The 25,652-nt window shown below is 37.8% G+C and overlaps 1 protein-coding gene across 1 annotated transcript in view; it reads right to left on the bottom strand.

The window, feature by feature from the left end:
• Window positions 1-25,041, bottom strand: part of SKAP1 (src kinase associated phosphoprotein 1) — a gene marked incomplete at its 5' end in the record, with an annotated part of 258,277 nt that extends 233,236 nt beyond the window's left edge. The window contains 2 exons of the mRNA XM_084238905.1: window positions 4,595-4,700; window positions 24,996-25,041. Coding sequence (XP_084095031.1) covers window positions 4,595-4,700; window positions 24,996-25,041 — 152 coding nt within the window. The remainder of the gene's footprint in view (window positions 1-4,594; window positions 4,701-24,995) is intronic.
• Window positions 25,042-25,652: the final 611 nt, after the last annotated feature.

The following is a 25,652-nucleotide window of genomic DNA, read 5'->3' as shown; positions in this document are numbered from 1 at the left end:
AATAAATCTTTTTAAAAAATTAATGGTCACAATATTTACAGTATTTTACTTTGAAACTCCTGCCCCCAAAAGTTGCATCAAACTAATGCCTATCTTTCTTCCTTTTATACAAAGACATCAGGATAATATATTCTTAAGTTAATTCCTGTTGTAAAGTTAAATCCATATTAAGCTGAAAAGTAAAACTTGATGTTTCCAAAGAAAAGTGGAAGTATTTTTTAGGAGATTTATACTAATGTATCATGGTTCATGCAAAACCATATGCCAGCCACCCAAATTGAGACATGTTCAAGATTCTCTTTCAGCCTGTACTTTAAATGTCATGTGTTTTGTGCCATAACCCAGTTATATAAAGTTATATCTGTATTTCTTTTCAATTCAATGTGCTATAAATCTACCTGTCTCTTTTTGGAATTCCTTTCACATTCACAGGAGGAAACAATACTCTGAGTTTGTTTCCAAAGGCTCTGGCCTTTGCTTCCAACAGTGAGCGGAAATGACTAGTTGTTTCAAAAAGGGCCATCAAAAGAGAATTTATCCCACCTCAGTAATAAAAATATTCTCTTTCCTTCTTCCCTTCCCTCACTCTGAATGTATTCTTGATGCCTGATGGCCTCCCCTGATTCAAACGTTTAAGAAATGCTCGACTGTCTCTCCAAATGCATAGGAGCCGCATCACGTGCCTGTGTATAGATCAAGCCTGCTTCATTCCAGGTGTCTCACATCTGGCATCGACCCTGCAGTGACCACATAATAAAACAGGAGGAGCCTCTGCCTGGCTTTCATCCTAATCATCCTCTAAAGGGCTCAATGAAAACCTGGACTCAGAGTGTGAAAGCTGTTAGTTTTTAGAGGGAAGGTTTAAAGGAGGAGGCAATTTGAAGAAGAACAATGAACATCACAGCTCAGGACATCAAATACCACAACAGGGCTTCAGTTCCTTAATTCTTTGGCATCACAGAAATTGCTATCCATTTTTCAGTTTGTCTTACATGGTACACATTATCCTTCATTGGTAACTTCTAAGTCAAAAAACTAGATAGAGATAAAAATATAATTTTGTCATTTTTAAGGCTAGGAGGAGATTCTCTCTCCTAGTACTAGCTAAGCCACCGGTACAGAAAAAAACAGATGAGCCCTCGGAGGACACCCGTGACTCTTGACACAGCCATCATTTTCTGGGGTCAGTCACTTTAGACAGCAGGAAGGTAGCAAATGGCACATCATAACAGCTGCGATACAGTCAGACACTTTAATTTACAGCAAGTCCACAGCCGTGGCAAACACCACTAAATTCTGAGCCACCATAAAAATTAGGGCTAACCCTTAGAGCTTATCAAGAATTGAAGGCAGGGCCTCCCCGGTGGCGCAGCGGTTGAGCGCTGGGTTGCGAAGCTGCCCGCAGCCTCTGCGGCGCCGGTTTGATCCCCGGGCTGCTCCCCGGCCACCGGAGGAGGGTCCCGCATGGCGCGCAGACCTCTCCTGCCGCCCACTGCTCCCCTCAGCAGTGTACTTCGGTCTGTCTGCCTGCTCTGCCCCCCACCCCCACTCTGGCTCTGGTGAATTCTCTCATCCATCCGTGTTTCTGACTGTACCCAGTGCTTGTATAAATAAATAAATAAATCTTTTTTAAAAAAAAAATTGAAGGCAGAAGTATTTTCCCTTCTCTCCACTCTTTTCATACTCAAGCAGCTCAACACTGAGGAAAAGAATTAAAGGAACTAAAGCCAGGAAACAACAAAGTAAAAGTTGTGTGTGTGCTGTAAATAAACAGAGTAATTTCTAACCTATAATTTCTATTTATCTAGTGGTTTCCCCAGGTTATCTTGCTAGATATTTCTTATCTACCTTCCAAATAAGTCCTGATGTGACAAATTATAGTTTCAGATGGAGTCTACCTCTCAAATAGTACCAATCCCACAAAACATTATTGTTTTAATATGACTGAAGATAAAACTTATAAAATGACTCGCAGCAATTCTTTTCATGTTATTCCACAACTAGTCAGTCACATGCATTTAACTCTCAAGTTGATGACTTCCAATTTCTTTTCACAGCCAACTTTTGGAGGGATTACAGCTACCACTCAACACAAGTAAATGTGGCTGGCATTGAACAATCTTTCAAACCAACTGGTATCAATAGATAAAAGTGTATAAGTTGACCAGTCATAACTGGAATATAGAAGTAACATGGCTGAAGAAGAGGATTCAGTAAAACAAGGGTTACATTAGCAGGATAATGATTGAATGGGTGGATATAAAGCAATTTCAAACAGCTTGCCAAAGGAAAGCCTCATTTTTCCATTTTCTTGTACAGTATCTAATTTCTGGCTCCTCATTTCCTCTGTGATCTGATAATTATGCAATTCTAAATAAAGTGTCATCTTTCTTGCAACAAATCAATGAACAGAAAGCTCCCATCAACAATGCAGATATTTCCTAGGGCTCCTGCTGATTATTTCCTGAATGTCTATCCCACAAACCACACAGCAAGTTCTTTGATAACAAGGACCCCTCTCTACCCCATAACAAATGTCTTCTTGGGCCTCCCGGGTGGCGCAGCGGTTGTGCGCCTGGTTGCGAAGCTGCCCGCAGCCTCTGTGGCGCCGGTTCGATCCCCGGCTGCTCCCCAGCCACTGGAGGAGGGTCCCACATGGCCGCAGACCTCTCCTGCCGCCCGCTGCTCCTCTCAGCAGTGTACTTCGGTCCTTCTGCCCGCTCTGCTCCCTGCTCTGGCTCTGGTGAATTCTCTCACCCTCCTGCACTTCTGACTGTACCCAGTGCTTGTAAAAATAAATAAATCTTTAAAAAAAAAAACAAAAAACAAATGTCTTCTCTGTGTATGCATGCATGGGTATCTGTGGGGGTGGGGCATTTTAAGAGGACTAAAAAGTAATATACAACTGATAACAATGAGTCCCCATAGTCACCATTTATTACCAATTTCATATTGAAATTTATTCTTTTCCAAATGTTTTGGTACAATTTGGGAGGGGAGAATTCTTCATTTTGTATTTGTCCCTACATATGCAGTAAAACTGATTTTGCATTCCCTCTCATTGATTTACACCAACAGCACCACACAATTATATTTACTAAAATAAAATTTTAAATAATTCTATCTTTATTCTTCATGCCATTGTTATAGTACTTTTGTAATACAAAGGTCAACTTGTAGAAATAAAAAAATCTACAAGTTATTAAGTAAGCCTTCAAGTACAACTGAGCCTAAACTTAAATCTGCTAATAAAATAACATTATGCAGAAGTTTGCTTTAAATACTCTTCGAGTCTACCTAAAATTATGGATGGTCTCACTTTTGCAAAAAGCTCCCACCTTCTGTATTCTGTTTGTTTCAATTATTCAGGGCAACCCAGGCTGATAATTACATAGTCCCCAGTTGCTGAGTAAAAGTGATGCTTAATTAGCCAGCAGGAAAGATCGATTAAGATCCAGCAGGGCATCTTGTGAGAATCTCTCACATTCCTGGAGGGAGTAGATTCTGACTGTGCCCTTCCAAAGGATAAAAATCCTCACAGCTAAGACATTTCAATGTGGTTTTTAAAGTAGGATGGTAGGCCGCACAAATAAAATGCCACTGATAAACTACAGATGTTTCTTCCTTTTCTAAGAGGACTCAGTTCAAATCACATCACCACCAGTTTGGAAAAGGCTTAAAGTAACACTCACTTATCCCCAGCTCTCATTCAGATAGCACATTTCAGGCAAGACTTAGTTGGGAAATATATCTTTATAGGAGACATTAAAAACACAAAAATTTTATTTCTTCCTCTCCCAAACAAGTGCATGCATCTGTCAGAGGCCCGCATTTTAAAAGGCACACATTAGGTCAGAACTGCCAATTAAAAAAATTTAATTATAATAAAGAAAAAATCAAAATCAACAAGCAACTATAAACCAGAGACACACGAGGGGGGGGTGTGTGGGGGTGGGGGAGGAGAGGAGAAATTAGGGTCAAAATAAGGGTTGGGGTGGGAATTGTATGGGGAATATAACCAAAATGAAAATGCATACATTGTGCAAAAAATGAAAAATGATGTAAGAATTATATTAAAAGAATAAAAAAATAAAATGAGAAAAAACCCAAAAACTTAAGGAGCAAGATAATCCAACCCAGCCTGAGTCTAAAACATTCTAATATGATCAAAGAATCAACTAGATAAGTCTCATTTTAAGTTTTCTATTCAGGGAGAAGATGTGGAAGTAAAATCAAGACCAAAAAAAATCACAAGGAAAGTTAATTATCTCATACTGCCTCTAATGTCTTCCCTAGTAATTTAGACAAACATAAATGTTTTAGCTTTTCATATATTTTGCAAGTGTTCAATATAAGACCAACATAACAATCCAAAGCAAAAAGCAGAATTATTTTAAGATACATAATTATCAAAATATTTCTGTTTTGGTAATCTGTACTAAACTGCCTATCTAGGCTCCAGTTCAATTCAGTAAATATTGACCAAGTCTCTACCACATACAAAAAACTATGATAGGTGTGTCCTATCAGTAAAGTAGATTCTACTGAAATTGTTTAAAAGCCGTGAAGAATAATGGAACTGGTTTAAACAAACCTAGATTTAATTTGCTGGAAGCCCCGTAGAATGTGGTCTCTGTGCTCCCGTGCAACTGCACTGAGGTTTTCATTACGTAAACCTTCCGCCAGGAAATCTGCAGTGTCTAAAAGAAAAGGAAGGTTGATCAAGAGAAAAGAAGTGCTAAGGATTAAGAAACAGGTATTATCTTCTATTTAAAAACTTTAAGGTTACCAAACAATATGAATATATGTAATGCTACAGAACTGAACACTTAATAATGGTTAAATGCTAATATGTATGTTATGTATATTTTACCAGAATAAAAAATTATATTTTATATATGCATATAGGTGGTACCTCCTGATAATCCAGGACCTTGTTATGAATTTTAAAAGCTAATACACAAATGGCAAAAGATGGACTGTCAATTTCCTAAACATATAAATATTACCAGTAAGTCATGAAAGGGCATAGGCCAATAGAAAGAAATTCCAATAAATAGAGCTGAAATAAAAAATATATCTGAACTACAAAACCATGAACAAAAAGGGCAGACATTCAAAGGAGAAAAATTAATTAGCAGATGCATCATCAATGAAAATGACAATGCAACCAAATGAAGGAACTCAAATGGAAAATAAAAATGTGTCCAAGAGAAGGAAATGGCAATTAATGTGAACATACATTACAAAATAGGAACATGATGGAAATATAATATATATATATAATATGAAATAAATCATGTTATCTTGAAGGAAATTGGGGAATTACAAATTTTCAGAAATACATTGATAATGATTATAATTGCCAGAAATACTAGCTATATCCTTTATTTTGTATAGAAGGGTTATCATCCCTAAAAGCATATAAATAATATAGGGAGAACCCTAAATAAGTAAGATCTTAAGAAAAAAACAAAACAAAAAACTTACCGCAATACTACAGAATCAAAACAATCAGGACAGACACAGGTCAAAGGAATAGAACTGAGAATTCAGAAATAAGCCCTCACATTTATGATCAATAAATTTTGACCAATTTTGACCAAGACAATTCAATGGAAATAGTATTCTCAAAAAATTGAACAACTGAGTATCTATATGCAAATAATGAAGTTGGACCCCACTTTACACAAGATACAAAATAAATTATTTAAAATGAAACAAAGACCTAAATGTAAAAGCTAAAACTATAAGACTCTTAGAAGAAAAGAGGCATATATCCTCATGACCTGGGATTAGGTGACAGTTTCTTAGATATGATGCCAAAAGAACGAGCAATTAAAAAAAAACAATAAATTGAATATCAAAAATTTTAAAAACTATTGTGCTTCAAAGGATGCCATCATGAAAGTGAAAAGATAACCCACAGAATAGGAGAACTGCAAATCACATAACTGAAAAGACTTATATGTAGAAGAGATAAAGAACTCTTACATAACTCAATAATAAAAATACAAATAACCCAATTTTAAAATAAGCAAAGGATCTAAACAGACACTCATCCAAAGAAAATATACAAATGGCCAATAAGCACATGAGAAGAGAGCCAACAGATATTGTCATCAGGCAGCTGGAAATTGAAACCACCATGAGATACTACACTCCCACTAGGATGGCGACACTCAGAGACAGACAATGATGAATGTTGTTGAAGATGGACCCTTCATACATTGCTGGTGGGAATGTAAAATGGTGCACCTGTTTTATAAAACAAGTTTGCAGTTCCTTAACAGGGTAAACTGAGTGTTACCATATGAGCCAGTGATTCCACTACTAAATATACACCCAAAATAAATGAAAATACATGTGAAAAAAAACTTGTGCACAAATGTTTATAGCAGCTTTATTCTTAGTAGCCAAAATGTGGAAACAGCCAAAATATTTCATCAACTGCTGAGCAGATAAATAAAATGAGATATATCTGAACAATGGAATATTATTCGGCAATAAAAAATGAAATATTGATATGTTACAAATGAATAAGTCTCTGAAATCATTATCTCAGCAAAAGAAGCAAGTCATAAGGGCCACTTATTATATACTTCCATTTATATGAAATATACACACTAGGTAAATCTATAAAGGCATAAAGTATGCCTAGGGCTATGGGATGGGGGAGGCAGGTTGGGAAGTAAAAACTAAGAGGACCTGGTTTCCTTTAGGAGGATGACATTGTTCCTAAATGTATTGTGGTGATGACTGCAGAACTATGTGACTATACTAAAATCCACTGAGTTGTGTACTTTAAATAGGTGGTTTGTATGGTGCATGCACTATATCTGAATGAAGCTATTCCATGTATAAAATGCATTTATAGATATATTAAATAAATGGATGAATATGAACTTACAAAATTCAAAGGAAATTTTTAAAATTCTTCAATAAATGTTACCTATTAACAAGGGGCAAAATGGCCTCTCCACAAAATAAGCATAAGATGGAATTTTTACAGAGCCTCAAAGGAAAAAAAACTGCTCAAAAATTCTTAATATAGCCAAGATGTTGGTTACACAGAAAGAGACCAGAAAAATATTTTCAAACAGTTGTGACTCTGAATGTCTACCACCCACAGTCTTTCCTGAAGAAAAGCTTTTCAAGGTTCTACAGAGAGAAAGAGAAAAAGGCAGTAATGCTGTAAAAACAGCAAAATAAGTTAAAGCACACGCCTACATATACTGTAAATCAAAGTGGAAATTCAAAACTATAATTACCACCTATTGAGAAAATAACCTGTATAAAATATTATAATATATAACCAGCATTGTACAGAGTGACAAATTCATAGACTTCAATAGTTACAATATTAAATAAGAAAGAATGAAAATAAATGCAATAAGCACCCAACTCAAGGAATCAGCAAAGGGCAATAAAACAAGCCTATAGAAAATAAGAGGAAGGAAACAATAAAGATAAAAGCAGAATGAATAAATCAGAACAGAGGCTGTCTAACAGTGCTCTCTGGAGTCATAAGTGGCTGATAAGGAACAGAAGGAGTGGGGGGAAGTCAAGTGAGTGGGACTCTGGGAAACTCCCTCCTCCCCCCTCCCTTTCTTTTGCTTCCATCACAAGCACCTGGCTTCTATCTATTTAAGCAGTGGGATTTCACATATGATTTTACTTTTAAAAGAGTTTCATAGCACAACTTAGTGGTTAAAAACCTCTGTACATAAACAATAGTGAAAAATATATAAATGCTAAATAAGTATAAGGGCTGGGATTTTTCAGAAGTAAGAGGAAATATAATAAATTGATAAACCATTAGCAAATGTAATCAAGGGGAAAAAAGGGAAAACATATATACACAGAAATTAGGCAGAATAAAATACAGAAATTTTTAAAAGATGATGAATATGTTGTAAGGTTGATGAGACTTCACGTTAGTTCAAATTTCTTTTTTGTGCCGTTATGTACAGGTTGAATTTTATGATCATGGGTATCACTTTTTACCCCTTTAAAAGGTTATTTTCAAAACTAATGTGCTATGAAGACAAAATAAAATGCTATGCACTTTCATTGGTAAATGGCAAAAAACCTCATCTAATGATATTTACTAACTACCTGTGACAAAACTTTATTAAATACAAGTAAAAGGATACATTCTTAATCTAAGGAATATATAAACAAATCAGAATATTTATTGCTGAAAAATTACCATCATTATTAAAGAATAAAATTGATTTGTCAGTTATTCCCATTATCAATTAATATTTTCCTGGAGGTTCTAGACAAAAAGAAAGCTAAGAAGGAAAAAAGATTATCATTTTGTGCAGCTATTGTAACTAAGTGCAAGTAAACGTCAAACTATCAATTTGAAGAACTTTCAAAAATTGTAAAAATTCAGTAGGATAGCCAGCAGATTAATATTTTAAAAATCAACAGTTTTTTGGGTAACTGTAAATAGTTTGTTTTGGCCTAATTTTCCAACAGATTAAGAACTGTCAATACTGAACAAAATATTTTTAAAAAAATTTAAGGTTCTAAACAGTATCCAAAAGCAGGCAGAAACTGGCAGAGATTTGATCCTTGGAAGGAAGAACTTCAGACTTGTGTTTAAACAGCTTTATATAGTCCCTGTGCCATGGAGTGGCTGGTGGGTAAATTTAGGCAAAAAGCTTAATGGCCTGTGAAACAATGTAAAATGCCATAACTTACATATATTTGGAGTTTCAGAAGAAGAACACAAAGAGAACAGGGCAAAAAAAAAAATGTACAAGAAGAAATAATAGCTTAAAATTTCCCATTTAGTGAAAAATATCAGTTTATTGATTTGAGCAGCTCAGTGGACCTCAAGTAGGATATATAAAAGAAAACGAAGCATAGGCATATTATAGTCAAACTGCTGTAAACCAAAGATAAAGAGAAAAATTTCAAAGAAGTCAGAGAAAATGACCCATTACTTATAGGAGAATAATGATAGGTATGAGAGTTGACTTTTCATAAAAAATAATGGAGGCTAGAAGGCACTGGAATGACATATTTAAAGTGCTGAAAGGAAAAGGCAAAAAACCTGTCAACCCAGAATTCTATATCCAGTGACAATAGCCATCAAAATGTGAAGGAAAAATAAAGACTTTCTTCAGATAAATAAAAAAACTGAGGAATTTTCTTGCTAGGAAAACTGCACTGAAAGAAATCTAAAGGAAGTTCATGCCAGAGCATAGTCTACAGAACACAAAAATGTTAAATATGTGAGTAAATATGAAACATTCTTTTCCTTTTCCTCTTAATTTCTTGAAAGGATACCTAATAATTTAAAGCACAGTTTACAACACTGCATCGTGCAGTTTATAACATAGGTACATTAAAAAATATGACAACAATAAAACAGAGGACAGGGAAAAGAGAGTAAAGGAAAATCCTTTAGTAAGTTAAGAAGCATATTGTAATCACCCAGGCAACCCTAATAAACTAAATAAATACAATTTTTTAAAAGATTTATTTATTTATTTATTTATACAAGAACTGGGGTACAGGCCAGATGCGCGGGAGGGTGAGAGGATTCACCAAAGACAGAGCAGGGAACAGAACAGGCAGACTGATGAAATACACTGCTGAGGGAAGCAGCAGGTGAGACAGGAGAGGTCTGCCGCGCCATGTGGGACCCTTAGTGGCCAGCGGGGATGGAGCCGGCGCTGCAGAGGCTGTGGACAGCTTCACAGCACAGCGCTCAACTGCCTGCGCTACCAGGGGAGGCCCAGAAATACAATTTTTAAAATTGAGAAACTAAAAAGCATTTGATCGATTTTCTTAAAAGTCAAGTGCAACTAAAAAAATATGACAATTGAAAAACAAATAGTTAAATGGTGGACCCTAAATCCATTGATAACAATAGTCATAGTAGATACAAATGAACCAAACACTAATTAAAAAGTGAAGAATAGCTTACTAAATAAAAATGCAAGGCATAAAATTATTTGTTGTTTATGAGAGACACTTGTTAAATATAAAGACACAGACAGGCTGAAAAGAATGGAAATAATATAGTATATAAACCGTAAACTTAAGGTAGCTGGAATGGCTATTTGAAAATAAGACAAAGTAGACTTCAAGACAGGAAGGATTACTAAAGCTAAAGAGAGATATTTCATAATGATAAAAAGGTCAAGTCATTAGAAAGTCATTAGGAAAATGGTAAGAAAAAGAAACAATTGCAGTTGGGGATTTTACTATCCTCTCTAAGAAACTAATAGAACAACTAAACAAATAATAAGCAAGGAGATAGGAGACCTGAACAACACTATGAATTACTTTGACCTAACTGACATCCATAGACTGCAACATCCAACTGCAGGATACACATTCTTTTAAGTGCACATGTAATGTTTACCAAGTTATTTGAGGTCATAAAATAAATTTTATTAAATGCCAAAGCCTAAGATCTTAGAGCATGTTCTCTGATCACAAAGGAATGTTCTCTGATCACAAAGAATATGTTCTCTGATCACAAAGAGTCTATGAACCAACTGAATATTTCAAAGTGAATGATTATAAAATACAACATCTTCAAATTTCTAGAAGGCAGCTAACCCCTGCTTAAGAGAAATGTGCAAATTTAATTGCTTATGTTAGAAAAGTTTAAAATAAATTATCTAAGTTTCCACCTTAAGAAATAAAAAAAAAGTTAATTAACTTCCTACCCTAAGTAGGAAAAAAATAAATAATAACAAACAGAAAGCAGAAAAAACACTGGTTGGCTCCTTTAAAAGATTAATAAATTTGACAAACTCCTAACAGTTTATCAAGATTCATCAATGGAAAACAGACAAAAAATAAAACCCACAAATTACCAGTAATAAAAAATATCACAGAAGTTAAAAGAGTAAGAGAATATTGTCAAAATTTTTGCCAATAAATTTGACAACTTAGATAAACGTATATAAGACAAAATCCAAAATCCAAATAGCCCTAGACCTATAACAGTAATTAGGTGCGTAGTTTAAAAAACCTTTTAAGAAAGAAAAGTTAAGCCCAGATGATTTCACAAGTGAACTGTATCAAACATTTAAGATTGAAATAATACCAATCTTCTACAAACTCTTGTAGAAAATTGAGTCAAGTGAACACTTTCCAATTCATTTTATGAAACTAGCATTACCCTGATACTAAAACTTGATGAAGACATTAAGGAAAGAAAATTACAGGCTAATACACAATTTGCCTTTCGATTTAGAAAATGATGCTATTTATAGTGATTATGACCTAAAGGTGATTGAGCAACCTTGCTCAGAAACACACCACTCACCACTGAACAGGAAAGAGAAAGGTCCCTCAATATATCAGCTCACTATTTAACCAAACTCACCACTCTAGCTGGTGGGTGTTCTATTAAGGGAGGGCCTTCTCCAAGCAACTCTTTTAATGTAAATATCATGTCCTGCCACATCACCACACCTTAGTCTCCTTTCATCTGAAAACCCCAAATTAGCAGACCAAGCATGTATGTTGGGGGTGGAGGCAGGTGGGGAGTTGGTAGAATCAGGAAACCAATGGAACAGGTAAGGCAACATCAGGTGCACAGTTCCCGAGGTGATGCATCTCAGGTAAGTTGGGGAGACAGGAGGAATTTCAACTTGGAGGGCAGAATATAAAGATTAGGGGCCAGATGGATAGCAGTGAAAGATTATTCTGGAAGGCAGGCTGGCACTAAACTTAATATATAATGGTTTTAAATTGTGTGTTTAAAAGGTAAACACGGACTAGTAAAGATACATCTTCCTACTATAATTCACAGCTGCTCTAAAAACAGATTTCCTTAGCTCCCAGACAGCTTGTGGACAGCTAGTCCAGCAAGTCAGAGTAGGGAAAGAACAGAGACAAGGAAACAGGTTATGGACTCACGCAGATGGGACAGGGGACGCAGGATCGGAGACCAGCTCCAGAGACTCTGACTAGGCAGGCCGCTTCCATGACTACTAGGTTGTAGACTGAAAGTTTCTGCCATTCTACCAATCTCTAACTTTGTTCATCTATAAGGATACTCCTTCAGTTATTTGGAGGTAAATCACCTGTTATGGGTCACATTTTTCAAACTATTAAAAGACAAAGAGTGGGTGTGTACCCTCCTGCTTTCTAAGTAATGCTTCTAATACACTGAAAAATAAAAATATTTAAGTCAGCACTCGCTAGTAGTGGTACATGATTTTGTTTATGTATGTTTCTACAACTTAAAGTTTGTTTCAATCAACCCTCTACTTGGAAGCAGGATAAATGGTCAAATGTTGTTGAAAACAATTCCACCGACCAAAAACCAAACAAAGTGTTCCTAAAGGGGATATTCTGCAAAAGTATTTGCGCTACTAAAGCATAACTCACATTTCTGAAAAGAAGGCATAAATTTCTGCCTATATTGGCATTACATTGAAGAAAACGTTTGAGATTTTTCTATGTGCAAAAGGGTTGACGTGGGCTAGTATGACTTGCCAAATTATTTCAATAAAACGTAACACTGGGCAGTAGCTCAGGCCTTCTCTTTAGTAAGGAGTCTCCTACTACTGTCAAATATTCCTTAAGAAACGTGAACAGTTGTCCTGACTGGGGACAATCACAGATATCCATTCTCTTACTGCCGCTGCTTTTGTTGTCATTTTACTTCAACCACCCTCTGCTGACTTCCATAATCATTCCTCTCCAAATCTGATAACCCCCCTCCTTTTATGATAGCACCTCCCAGACTGTTGGTAGTCACAATTTCAAAGGGAGACGGAGGAGGTGGTGAGGAAGGAGGAGAGGAGGCAAAGGGAATGAGAAAATTCTATTATCCTTCCCTCTGGGGCTCTCCACTGGTTTTCACCTCCTCCTGGGGTGAGAGTGGGGTGTGTACCTTCCTGCTCTCATTCTGGCCCAATAAATGATCTCCTACCTAATCCTCAGAACCACCAGTAGCTCCCCCCCAGCTCCTCACTCCCTTCCCAGCCCATCCCACTGGAGTAACTCCCTAGTCACAAATGTCACCATCAGAGACTGAAGTTAGGGAATAGGGGGACAAAGGGAGCTCCTACTAACAAAAATGAAGCCAGTGGAAAGGGGAGAGGTTCAAACTTCAGGATGGAAAGAGTTTCTGGATTCCCAAGTTGGAAGTTTGTCCTCCATCAAAATATGATGTCTACAGTCTCCTCCTCCAGGTAAAACAGTCACAAAATAGGGTTTTTTTAATGGGCTGTCCTGGGAATCAGCTTTAAAAACATGGTTTCCTCCCCTTCTCCCTTCCACCCCCATAAGAACATTGCTTCTGTAAGAAATTACTTAAGTAAATCTTGGAAAACAATTTATTCACTGATTTTAAAAAAGAAATTCTAGGAGCAGGATGCTACTTCACCTCAATATCTTTTTGACTTTCAGTGATACCTAAGGCAGGGAGGAGGAGTGGTGTTAGCTAAAAAGAAAATGTTTATCTTGTAAATGCTTCATTCTGAACATTTTGAGGAGTTAAAACTTTAAAGATAAGCCATCGCTCCGCCAGGATAGAGAAAGAACGTGTGGGGTGGGAGGAGAAGGTGTAGAAAAGGTTTGTTGGGATTAAGGAGAAGAGAAGGAGAGAAGGACTCCCAGGGGCCCCTCCCAGAGCCCTGTGGATTGATGCTGGCGGCAGGGGATAAAGGTCTGTTTGCCTCATCCTCAGGACAACCATGAGTGAACTGCTAATAGTAAGACAGGCTTTCTAGTAACATGCCTGGCAAACCACACCTGGAAACATTAAAAAACCACATTTCATTATAGGTATCTGGGTATCCTATACATTTGATTGAATGTCACAACTATCCCTTTCAGTGGCATATTCCCATTTTACAAAAGAAACCAGCCTGGCTGCTAATTCAGCATCTATAAAGTCTCATTAACAGCTTCTGGTAGAAACAAAAATAATAATTCCAGATTCCTTGTCATAGGTACACTGAAGTTATTATACCTTTAGGATTTCTGCAGTCACTCTCAAATATCTCACTAAATCAAACCTCTAAAACTTGAGTGTTTAAATTTTCCTATCTTAATAATGGAAGCCTTCATGGAAATCTTGTCTATTTTCATACCAATTAAAAGTATCATAGTGGTGAGGGAGGACTTTCAGTTTGTTTAGACTTGTTCTAAACCTTGCATTAAATTTTTGATCTGGTAATTAATTGTAATCCTTAAGGCATATTTTTTTTTTTTTGCCTGTTGTTAAAAGGTAAAACTTGTTGGCAAGGTTAAAATCATTCCCACCAGCTTTGTTTTGACTTGTAGAGAGTTGTCAGCATACAATAGAGAAATTGTCAGCATGTTCTGGTTATGGTTTGCTTCAACCTGCTGATTGTTTCTGCCCCATGACCCAAAAAATGTGTGGTGTTTATATTTTTAATTCTCCTATTCCTGTAGGGAAAAAAATAACAATACCTATATGTTCACTGCCCAGGGAAAACAAAAACTGGAAGCTAAAACACAGAGTACTTTAAAGTCTAAACTAGTGGTCAGACCAAAATATAAGACTTATACCTCCACACTCTTCTTCTGATAGACTAGGGATCTATCTTACAGAAATACTGACATGTTCAGAAAGATACACATACAGATATGTTCTCTACAGCACTGTAAAGAATGGAAACAACCTAAAATCCATCAATAGGAGAATAGTTAAATAGAGTTTGAAATATCAGACATGGGAAAGTATGCTATGATTAAAAAAATCAAATAATCTACCTACTTTTATGTCATACAAATAGTCTACAAAAAATACATTCATAAGTAATTTTTGTAATTATAAAATATAAGAACCATAACATCCAACAGATATCTGGGGAAAAAAAAAAGATTGCAATACCAAGTGTTGGCGTGGCTATGGAGCAACTGGAATTCTCATACACAGCTGGTGGGAGTGCAAAATAGGTCCAATCACTTTGGAAAACTGGAGTGGCTAATAAAACTAAATATATGCCTATCCTAAGGTTTCTCAGATATTAAAAACAGATATACCATATGACCAGCAATTTCACTCCTAGGTATCTACTTGAAAAATGCAAAAACACTAATTTGAAGGGACATTTATTGCATCACTATTTATAGTAGTCAAGTTATGGAAACAACCTAAGTGCCCTAAGACAGATGAGTAGATTAGGGAGATGTGGGGTAGACACACAATGGAATACTACTCAGCTGTTAAAAAAATGAACTCTTGTCATTTGCAACAACATAGAATTGGAGAGGATAATACCAAGTGAGATAAATCAGAAGGAGAAAGACAAATACAGTTGGTTTCACTTAAATATGGAATACAGAGAAACAAAAAAAAGTGTCAGAGAAAGCCAAACCAATAACAAACCCTTGACATCTGAATGAAAAAACGGAGGCAACCGAAAAGGTGGGGGTGGGGGGGAGTAGAGTGGAATGGGGGAGAAATGGGGTCCAGTGGAGCATGGTGGAGGATTATTGGGACTCTGGTGGTTGACATGGTGTGTAACATATGTTTGTGGAGATTTGAACCTATAACCCCTAAAACAAATACAATGTTGTAAAAGAACATTACCTTAATAAACATAATTGGAAAAAAAAAACAAAGAAAAAAGAGGTATGAAGTGTGTGTATATATGTGTGTGCATGTGTATGTACATACATGTATTTATGTATCCTATAGCCCAGTAATTCCAGTTCTAGATATTTATACAAGAGAGATGACTGCTTATGTTATCAAAACAAGTATACAAGTAAGCTCACAGTAGCTGTGTTCATAAAAACTGAGCAGTTCAACACCCATCAGTAGAAGAATGGATAAGCAAACTGAAATATTCACACAGTGGAATACTACGTAGTAAAAAGGATAAAATGATACACAGAGTACCATGGATCCATCTAAAAAGCATGTTGAGGACAGACACAAAAGATAGCATACCAACTCCATGAACTTCCAGAACTGCAGAACTGACCTATGATGATAGAAGTCAGAATAGCGACAACCTCTGGGGAGGTTCTGTCAGAACTGACAGAAAAGAAACTTTCTGGGGTGATGGAAACATTTATATCTTAATTTGGTGATGGTCACACAAGTGTATACATATGGTAAAGTCATTCAGTGGTAACACTTAAGATGAGCATTTTATGTATGCAGATCACACCTTAATAAAGTGCTGAGGAAAAAAAGAAAGGAGAAAAGATTAAAGGGGAGAGTAGGAGGAGGAAAGAACAGTTGGAAAAATTATCAGAAAGGAAAGATCATATTAAAGGGATTTTATTATTTTTAAGGTGGCTTACTACAACATCATTAAGAGATATTTTCTGTAGCTAAATAGCCCAGCATACTTCTTATACTCCATTTGTAATATGTAGTACCGTAATTAATTCCAACTCAACTACAACACTGGTTTATATTACAATAAATATGTGCCACTGGATACATTTTAGTAAATCTCCTATTATATGAATAAAAACTTTATTTCCCTATAACATACTGCTATTACAATGTCAAGAATATTAGGAGACCCAACATGAGAATTCGAGTAATTCGTAAATGATTTTATTAAAACGATCAGCCTTCAGAAAAACTTGCTCTCTGGATGCTAAGATCACTCTGTTCCTGAGCTTGCATCTGTCCTATCTTCCATATAAAAACTGGATAGTAAAATTAAGCAGTGGAACTCAAAGACTCTAAACCTGAAAAGCCATCTGTTATAATCACCCAATGTATAATGCAGCACTGACAAACCAGAAAAGCAAGCAATGAACTTGGAAACACAGGGGAAATAAATATGAATAAATGTAGCAGAAATTATAGGTTTTCTGTAGGGTGTAATGGTTTATAACATGAAAAAAATTATATCTATGATAGTTATGTCAATATGCTAAGATTCTCAAATGATGGCAAAACTTGAAACTTACCTTATTTTTCCTACATTTAAGATGATTAAAAATTGTTTAAGTATTACATATATATGAGGAGGTAAAATGTTATCTTAATAGCTAGCCTAGGCCTTTCTCTCAGGGAGAGGACTGTCATTGTATGGAAAATAACTTGTTTTTCTGTGTGTGGGTGTTGGTAGGAATATAAACAACTAAACAGCTAAACTGCCTTTTCAATTTAGGCAAGTAAAAAAATTTTTTTGTTTGTTCCAGGTAGGCTAAAGGGGAAACGGCCAATGAGAAAGCATCAGCCTGGGAACTACATCAAGTAAAGGGCCATCGGGGACTCTCTGGTGACTGGGGTGGCAAAAGAAACATTTAGCAATAGACGTGCCTAACATCCTAATTGAAATCATTTGCATTACTACACTGTCAGCTCCTCTTCTCTCCCCTGTACCTCCTGAATCTCCAGTGATGTTTACCACACTCACAGAGAGGCTTCATGTGGGTAGGCTTACGTGAAAATTGCAGGCAAGGCTATCCCTAGGCCGGTGACATGACGGGCTGGATATTTCTTTGTTGTAGGAAGCTTTTCTATGCATTGTGGGGAGCTTCTCAGTATCCCTGACCTTTGCCCACTGGATGCCAACAGCATCCTTGCCAGCTGTGACACCAAAAAAAAAAAAAAAAAAAAAATGCCTCTGTGTTGCCAAAAGTCCCCTGAGTAACAAACTCTCTGCAGTTGGGTCTAGGTCTACATGACCCAGGACAGAGAGCACATGTGAAAGCCTGGAAGGAAAGGTGACATGGAGAATGCTTGCTCCTTGAGAAGCACCTAGCTCTTGAGGAGTCTGGGTTTCGGTGGGAAGTAGATCTTGCCTAGAGTTCAAAAGGCATGGGCAGTATACCTAACATCTAGGCTATACTCACAAGGAAGCTCAAAAATTTCTACCAATTAAAAAATATTAGCAAACAAAAAGGGATACTGGCCTGAGTAAATCTTTCATTTTTTAACTGAGAATTATTTCAAAAAATATTATATTACACATACAGTTTTCTATACCCAAGGAGAGGAATACATATCTTTCCTAAGTTAGCAGTAAAACTAACTTCCTCTCTCTCCTCCATAAGGTTTTTTAAAAAAAATGATCACTGGACTCTGGTCTAAGAAGGAAGGAAATGGAGGAGACCCTGAAAGAAACCCTACAAACCATGTCTAATTTAGAGAAGGAAGGATGAACCATCAACGTAAGTGAAAGGCTGTGTCTCAGAGTTTTCCTGTGTAGAAGCTGCTACAAAAAGAGAATCAATAGTACTTGAAAGAAAACATTTTTTAAAATTTTATTAAACAAACATTGATATGGTGTTTATTACATTCCAGATACTATTCTAAGTTCTTTTCACACAGTAGTTCCTTTATTTAATTCATATACATTCTATGGGATAGATACTATTATTATCCCCACTTTAATAGATATGGAAACTAAGGGTCAAAGTGAAGCAGGCAGTGAGAAAGTAGCAAAGTATGGATTTGAACCAGTTTCCAAAATGAAAAAGTCATCTTGAAGAGCTAAAGTAAATGCCTCTGTCTGAATCATATTTATTAATAAAGAACAGGAACATTTAGAAAATGTCTAACCACATTCTCAACATCTAAAAAGTCATTTTATCTATATGCCAGAGTTTTATAAATGTAACAAAAAGGAAACAATGAGTAAGGAGGAAAAAACACATGGAAATTTTCTTTAAATAAATAAATGCTGAATTTAAAACCACAATGAAGTCAGTAACAGATGAGATAACAACAGAGATGCAGTAGAAAGTAGATGAGGGGCCCAAATGATATATAATATAAATCCCAGTATGACAGAATAAAGCAGATGGAGCAGAAACAATGATAATAAAAAAGTACATATCTTTTTTATATTAAAGAAAGATCTGAGACTACAGATCAAAAGCGTTCACTACAAAGCAGGCAAATTTATTAAAAAGCCAAAGACTTAGACATTGTCTAGTGATGTTCTTGACAGCAAAGAAAAATATCCTATAAACATCCAGGCAGGAGGTAGGAGGGTTGGGTTATAACAGAAATACATCAGGTTGACATCAGACTTCTCCTTCACAAAACTGAAGACCAGAAGATACTGGGACAACTTCTAAAGGTGAAGTTGGGAGGAAGGGGAAGTGTGTGGCCCCCGAAACATGTCCACAGCTAAGTTTATATGAAACTAGATAGACACATTCTCAGACCTGCAGAGGCTCAGTTAATAAACTATTAAAGAACCCTTTCCAAGAAATTATGTCAGTGTTATAGAGTCTTGATCATCATCTACTAGGGCTGTGAGCACTGTCCAGTACAGTAGCCACTGTGGCTTTAAAGCAGCTGAAAAGAAATGTGTGCACTTGAACTGAATGTGTTTCATTTAATTTCTGTTAATTGTGTATGTGTGGCTTGTGGCTACTATATTAGCACGGTGAATATTGAAGAGATAGGAGCTCAAGAATGAAAAAGTTCATGGTACAAAAAGTAAGCAATGAACCAAAATATTATTTTATATTAGGAAAAAAATGTTATAAGTATGGTTTTAAAATATACAAATACAAAAAAATAATTCTTGTAATATATATAATAAAAACATAATAATACTGAGTCTAAAAATCTCAGATTATATTAACAATTTCACATTTCACAAGAACCAAAAGATACTGTTTCATTCTTTTTTTTTTTTTTTTTTTTTTGTGGGACCCTCGCCTGTGGCCAGGGATCGAACTGGCACTGCAGAGGCTGCCGGCAGCCTTGCAACCCAGCGCTCAACCGCTGCGCCACCAGGGGAGGTCCGATACTGTTTCATTCTTACAGTTGCTAATCAGAAGGACATGATTCATTTTTTTTAAACCAAACGTTAAACTACCAGGATATATAACTTTGAAATCACTGGAAAGAAAATTAAAAAATCCCAACATTAATGATCAAAAAAAAAAAATGCTCTGGAAGCCATATAACAAAATGAAAAACTGTAACTGGAAAAATCATTATACATAACTGTATTCACAATAAGTCCCAACTTTTATAGTATGGACATATAATAAGAATTGAAAGAAATATATAGAAATTTAATAACTATTAACTAGGGACAACTGTATATCATTATGTTTTCAAAATTTGCTACAATGAGCATCATTACTTTTATAATCAGGAATATTTAACATAAACAAGAGATAGTATGGTCAGATCTCAACTTTCAGAGTTTAATTGACCGATGACCTTATCTATCCGGAAAATATCCAGTATCAAAAAGTAAATGGAAAAATAACTGAGCAACCAAAAATACATGCCACCAAGTCCACATCTAAAGGTTTTGGTATTGTATTCCTTAAGAGAGTCCTTTATACCTTCTTTTACACATATCTTAATTCCAAACTTGGTTATCTGATGTCCCAGATAATCTGCACTGGGGTTACAGATAATCTGCACTGGGGTTACCACTCTGAGCAGTGCAGAGTGGTAGCCTGGCCTAACAGGAGACAAAAGTGATAGAAATAAAAATATAAAGCAGACAAAGACAGTCATAAAACATTCCAGGGCAATTATGGCAAATATTCCTAAGCAATTCAATATATGCCCATAAAGGATGACAATAGTAATGACTTTAACAACTCTGGGTAAAAGTGTTCAAAGGAATTGCCTTTGAACTGGTAGCTTCAGGAAGAAAAGTTCCTAATGCACTTTAGGGGGAAAAAATTGATCACAAATGTTTACAATAAAAAGAGCGATTCAAGGGCCTCCCCGGTGGCGCAGCGGTTGAGTGCTGGGTTGCGAAGCTGCCCGCAGCCTCTGCAGCGCCTGTTTGATCCCCGACTGCTCCCCGGCCACCAGAGGAGGGTCCCACATGGCGCGCAGACCTCTCCTGCCGCACGCTGCTCCCCTCAGCAGTGTGCTTCGGTCCTTCTGCCTGCTCTGCTCCCCGCTCTGGCTCTGGTGAATTCTCTCACCCTCCCGCGATTCTGACTGAACCCAGTGCTTGTATAAATAAATAAAAATAAATCTTAAAAAAAAAAAAGTCTTTAAAAAAAAAAAAAAGAGCGATTCAAGAGAATATCCCCAGCTATCCAGAGCAAGTCTTGGAAGTTCCACAAAGTTGTGGATTTTACTATATTGAAAAGGATTTTTTCTATTTTCAATAGACCAACACAAATCTAGAAAACAATCTGGAAGAAAATGATTAATGATTGCTTCTTTCTAAGGAAGTTTAAAAATAACCATAAGCATATCACAATCAACATGAGGGCACAATTGTTCATAAGTGCATCGGGGCTGTGGATGTTATTTTGGCTTTAATCCATATTCCTAGCAGGAATTTGGAGTTAGGTTCCAAGTAGGTAGTTGGATACTACCATTAGGGTAAAATCAGTTGGTTCATTTCCACCACACAGGATTCATTGTGAACCGAAGAGTACTTATTCTATCTCCTCATACTTGCCTCTTAAGCTTCTGACTTCAAAAGCAAGGCTAGAAAGACAAGGAAGAAACTGATTGCATTTATATCTGTGAGACAAAGATTATGCAAACTGCCAGCCATTGTTTTTGTTTTCAGCATGGTTATCATAAAATGAAAACAAAAAGATAACTTCTACAAAGCCTGATTACTTGAAAACAGACCTGAATATTTCCTTCTCTTTCAGTAAGGCAGTAGACGCCTTTCATTTGACTTATCTATAATGTACTTATTTGCTGATATAGACTAGTTACTATTTCTATAAGAGAACTTGACAGAGTCTATCTGAGGAAGCTGTTTCCTGAGTTACAATAGAACCTCTCACTGCTTTAACATCTGCCAAAGATCAAATAAAGCATTTGAAAAAAACTTTCTACCTTCCAATATACACCCAAAGCTAAAAAGAAAAAAGCATGATTACTATCCTGGTTCATGGTCCTTTAGCACTCTGACCTCTCCAGGATTCTATCTGTAATACATGGTCATCACTGTCACAATTCAAGCATGATGTATGAAATAAAGTTAATAACCTTCTTGTCTACTTTCTTATTCCCCTCCCAAGGAAATTAATGTTAACTGTTTGGGGTGTGTGTGTGTGTGTGTGTGTGTATCTCAAATAGAACATATACTTCTTCCTAGGCTTACACAATTACACAAACATATATAACATAAGAGGGTGGTAGTTGTTTTCAAACAAACAATATTTTATTGTGCACTTTGCTCTTTCATCTTAAAAATATGTCATGGAGCCTCCCTGGTGGCGCAAGGGGTTAAGATGCAACCTATGAAGCTATTGGCAGCCTCTGCATCACGAGTTCGATCCCTGGCCAGGGAGCTAACCCACATGGCGCAGTAGAACTCTCCTGACTTGCCCGCTGTTCCCCTCAGCAGTGTATTTCAATCAATCCACCTGTTCTGGTTCCCCCAGTTCTTAAATGTATAAATAAATAAATCTTTAAAAAAATGTCACGGACTTTCCAAGCCAATCTATACGATCCACCATATCCTTTTTAATGGCTGTAAAATATTCCCTGAGATGGATAATTCATTCACATCATCACCCCACCTTTCCCAATTCATGGACATTTAGAATGGATCATTGTGCGTGTACTTCACATCCTTTAATTTCAGCAACAGATTCCTAGAAGTAGAGTTTCTGGGTCACATGAAACATTTTCAAATGTTAAAAATTTTATCCTTAAACAAAGTTAATTTTAGACCTTCAGTATTTCTGTTCCTTTCCTTCTTATGCAAAATTTTGGCATAAACCTTTCACAATGCCTTGCAAATTTTATTTTTGAAAAGCACACATATTACGTCAAAAAAACACCCCTGTCACTTATGCTCATGTAGTTATAAATAAATAAATGCTTAAGTTATGGCTGTGATGGCCAGTGCTAAATCACTGTGCAAATGTTTTTGCCTTGGTTTATGAAAGTAGTAATTCACTGTGGAAACTCCACCCCATGGCCATGTGGCAGCACTAAAGTGGCAGCTCTCTCACCCTGTGACTCCCTCCACTGAGTGACAATAGAGAGAGCAGGACCTTCATATTTTCTAATTGTCAACAGTTAACCTGAAAAAGCATGTGTGGGGGGGGACAAGTAAATAGCAACAGACAATAAATTGATAGTCATTATGGGTTTCTAATATCCACAAATTATCTGTAGCACAATGAATAATTCGGCAGGACTATACCAGAGATTGTTCTATAAAAAACAAAACCTATAACCAATATGTTGCTATGATTACACAAACCTTTCAAAAACAAATTCTTCAAACATTTTTCAATAGAATTAATGATTGAATTCCACTTTACTTCAGATTCAGACACTAACTGCAAACTTTAAAAAAAAAAAGGCTTTAAAGAAATATATGAACCAACAAAGCTCCTTAAAATTTAATCTCAGAGTCCTCCCTATATTCTAAACACCAGAGCACCAACAGAGATTGTTAAAACACAGCAAGTTTGATACAGAAGTATGTGACATGCAATTAATCTCCATTCATACCCTGCTCTACTTGTCAACAAACAAAGGTTCTGCTTTAGAAGGAGATCTGAAGACTTCAATTAAAAACAGTCAGCTAACAAGAAAATAATCTAAGCTAAAGGAAGGTGGCAGGTGCAGAAATGAGTTGTTTACCAAAATGTCAGTTTTGAACAATAAAGAACTGCACGTCAAAAATGTTGAAGGAATGGATTTCACGGCAAGCCTCTGAAAATGAAAAAGGGATTTCCTACCAAAGCAACTCACAAAACGGAAGTATAGTTTAACAAGCTCGTAAATTACTTTTCCTCTCATCAAATGACAGATATCAAGGAAGGAATCAGTTTGTATCTTTAAATGCAAGGGCAGAACTAAACTTTGGGCCACTTTCTTCTCTCCTGGAAACCAGACACACCCTCTTACAGAATATTTAACCAACAGAGGGAAACTACAAGTTGCTTCATTGGGGACACCCAGATCACCCTCTTTTACCCTGCAAATACTTTTCTACTCTGAAAGTTTAGATTTACTGAGGCCATAACTAAAATAGATTTTGCAAACTTCACCTCAAAAGAAATACCTAGTTGACAGCTTTAACATAGGAGCAATCCAGAATGGAAACAGTGCTACAAACAGAGCCCAAGAGACCCCGCCAACTGTTTGATTAGGAGGCATTTATACCAAGACAACAAGATAATGCAGAAATAAAACCAATTAAATTGAGAGAAACTGAAAAAAGTCCTGCTTGCCAAAAATATGACCTGCCCAAAGCAGGCCATCTGTTAAATATGTGTCAAAAATGTCACTTGGATGCCAAAAGGCTTAATTCTGAGCAATTTCCTCCTGAGACCCTTATGCAATCACAGATTCCAGGCTCTGTCCTTCCAGGAAGGTCAGTTACAGGAAAGCAAGTTACTTTCACCAGAAAAAGTGAAGGGAGGAGATGATAGGGCCGTTAGCAAGAAGTCTCTTTCCAGCACTGGAAGCATGTGCTGAGTGTTACTAAGTGTTAGTAAGTGGCCTTAACTCCTGGAAGGATGGCTTAGGCACTGTAGGTGAACACACCACACTGGGACATTTCTAGAAAAGGAAGAAATGTAACAGCATGGGCCCTTCTGGGTGGATGACCAGAAACTGGGAGGCCTGCAAGCTGGTAAGGGAGACTGGGCCTTGGGTGCTGGCACTCATGGTCAATGGCCACACCTGGCCAACAGGAGCCCAGGAGCCCCCCATTGCGCCCTGGAGAGCGGCAGGAGGCTCTAAGCAGGGAGGTGAGGGTCTTCTGTGAGAGGTGACCACGTCAAGGCTGGCGAAGGAGGGGAAACCTACAGACCCAGGAGGAAATCTGAGGAGAAAGGGACCCTTGAACGTGGCCTGGAGCAGTTTAGAAGCGTGTAGCTAAGTGGAGGGCAGCAGATGCCTGGGGGAAAGAGAAAATGAGGAACTGCTGGGTGTGAAAGAGACTCTGAGGCGGGAGGATGAACACCTGGTTCTGCAGGATGGAGGGTTCCAGAAGGTGGTGAGTGATGGAGCTAAAAAGAAAGCCTGGCCTTGCGCGCCCCTGCAGCGTCCCCTTCCCGCGCGCCTTCAGCTCGGCCCTGGAGGGACGCCCGGAGGGGTCGGGGGAGCCTGGGGCTGGGCCCGGCGTTACCTTCCAGGAGCCAACAGATCTCCTCGGGGAGGGCGGCGGCCTGCATTTGCGGGGCGCTGGAGAGGCCGAGGCTGAGGCGGGAGAAGGCCGTGAAGGCCCGAGGCGGCTGCTGGCCGGGAGGCACCTGTGCCTCACTCACCGCCGCCGCCGCGGGGCCGCGCCGCAGGGCGGGGCCGCGCCCCGGGGCGCGCTCAGGAAGTGGCGCGCGGGCCGGGCGGGGGGCGCGCCCCGGGCGGGCGGGCGGGCGGGGGTACCTGGGCGCGGGCGCGCGCGGCACTGCCGCCCGGCTTGGGAGCTGGAAGGCTGGGGGGCGAGGACGCCGCCCGCGCAGGGCCCCCACCCAGAGCCGACACCTGGCCTGGCTCGGAGGAACAGCGGTCGCGGGAGGCCGCCTTCGCGAGCGCGGGATTGTTGGCCTCAAGGGACCACGGAGAGAGCCCGAAATGGGGCGCCAGGAGGCAGAAGCCGAGGAAGAGATGGGTTTCCGCCAAGTAGAGCGGCTCCGTGCCCAGAAAATGTTAGCTCTCTCAGGCAAACCACCATGTTTAAAGGAAATGACCCTAAGTCCCAATAAATAATATAGAGGCGCCAACATTTGGGTAATCAGCGGTAGGGCTGCAACAGGAGGCCCCAATGCCCTGTCGAGTGGCGAACAGA

The sequence above is a fragment of the Talpa europaea genome (assembly GCF_964194135.1).
Source record: "Talpa europaea genome assembly, chromosome: 7".
Lineage (NCBI taxonomy): Eukaryota > Metazoa > Chordata > Mammalia > Eulipotyphla > Talpidae > Talpa > Talpa europaea.
The sequence above is the reverse complement of the archived record's forward strand: the minus strand, read 5'-3'. Positions and strand labels throughout refer to the sequence as shown.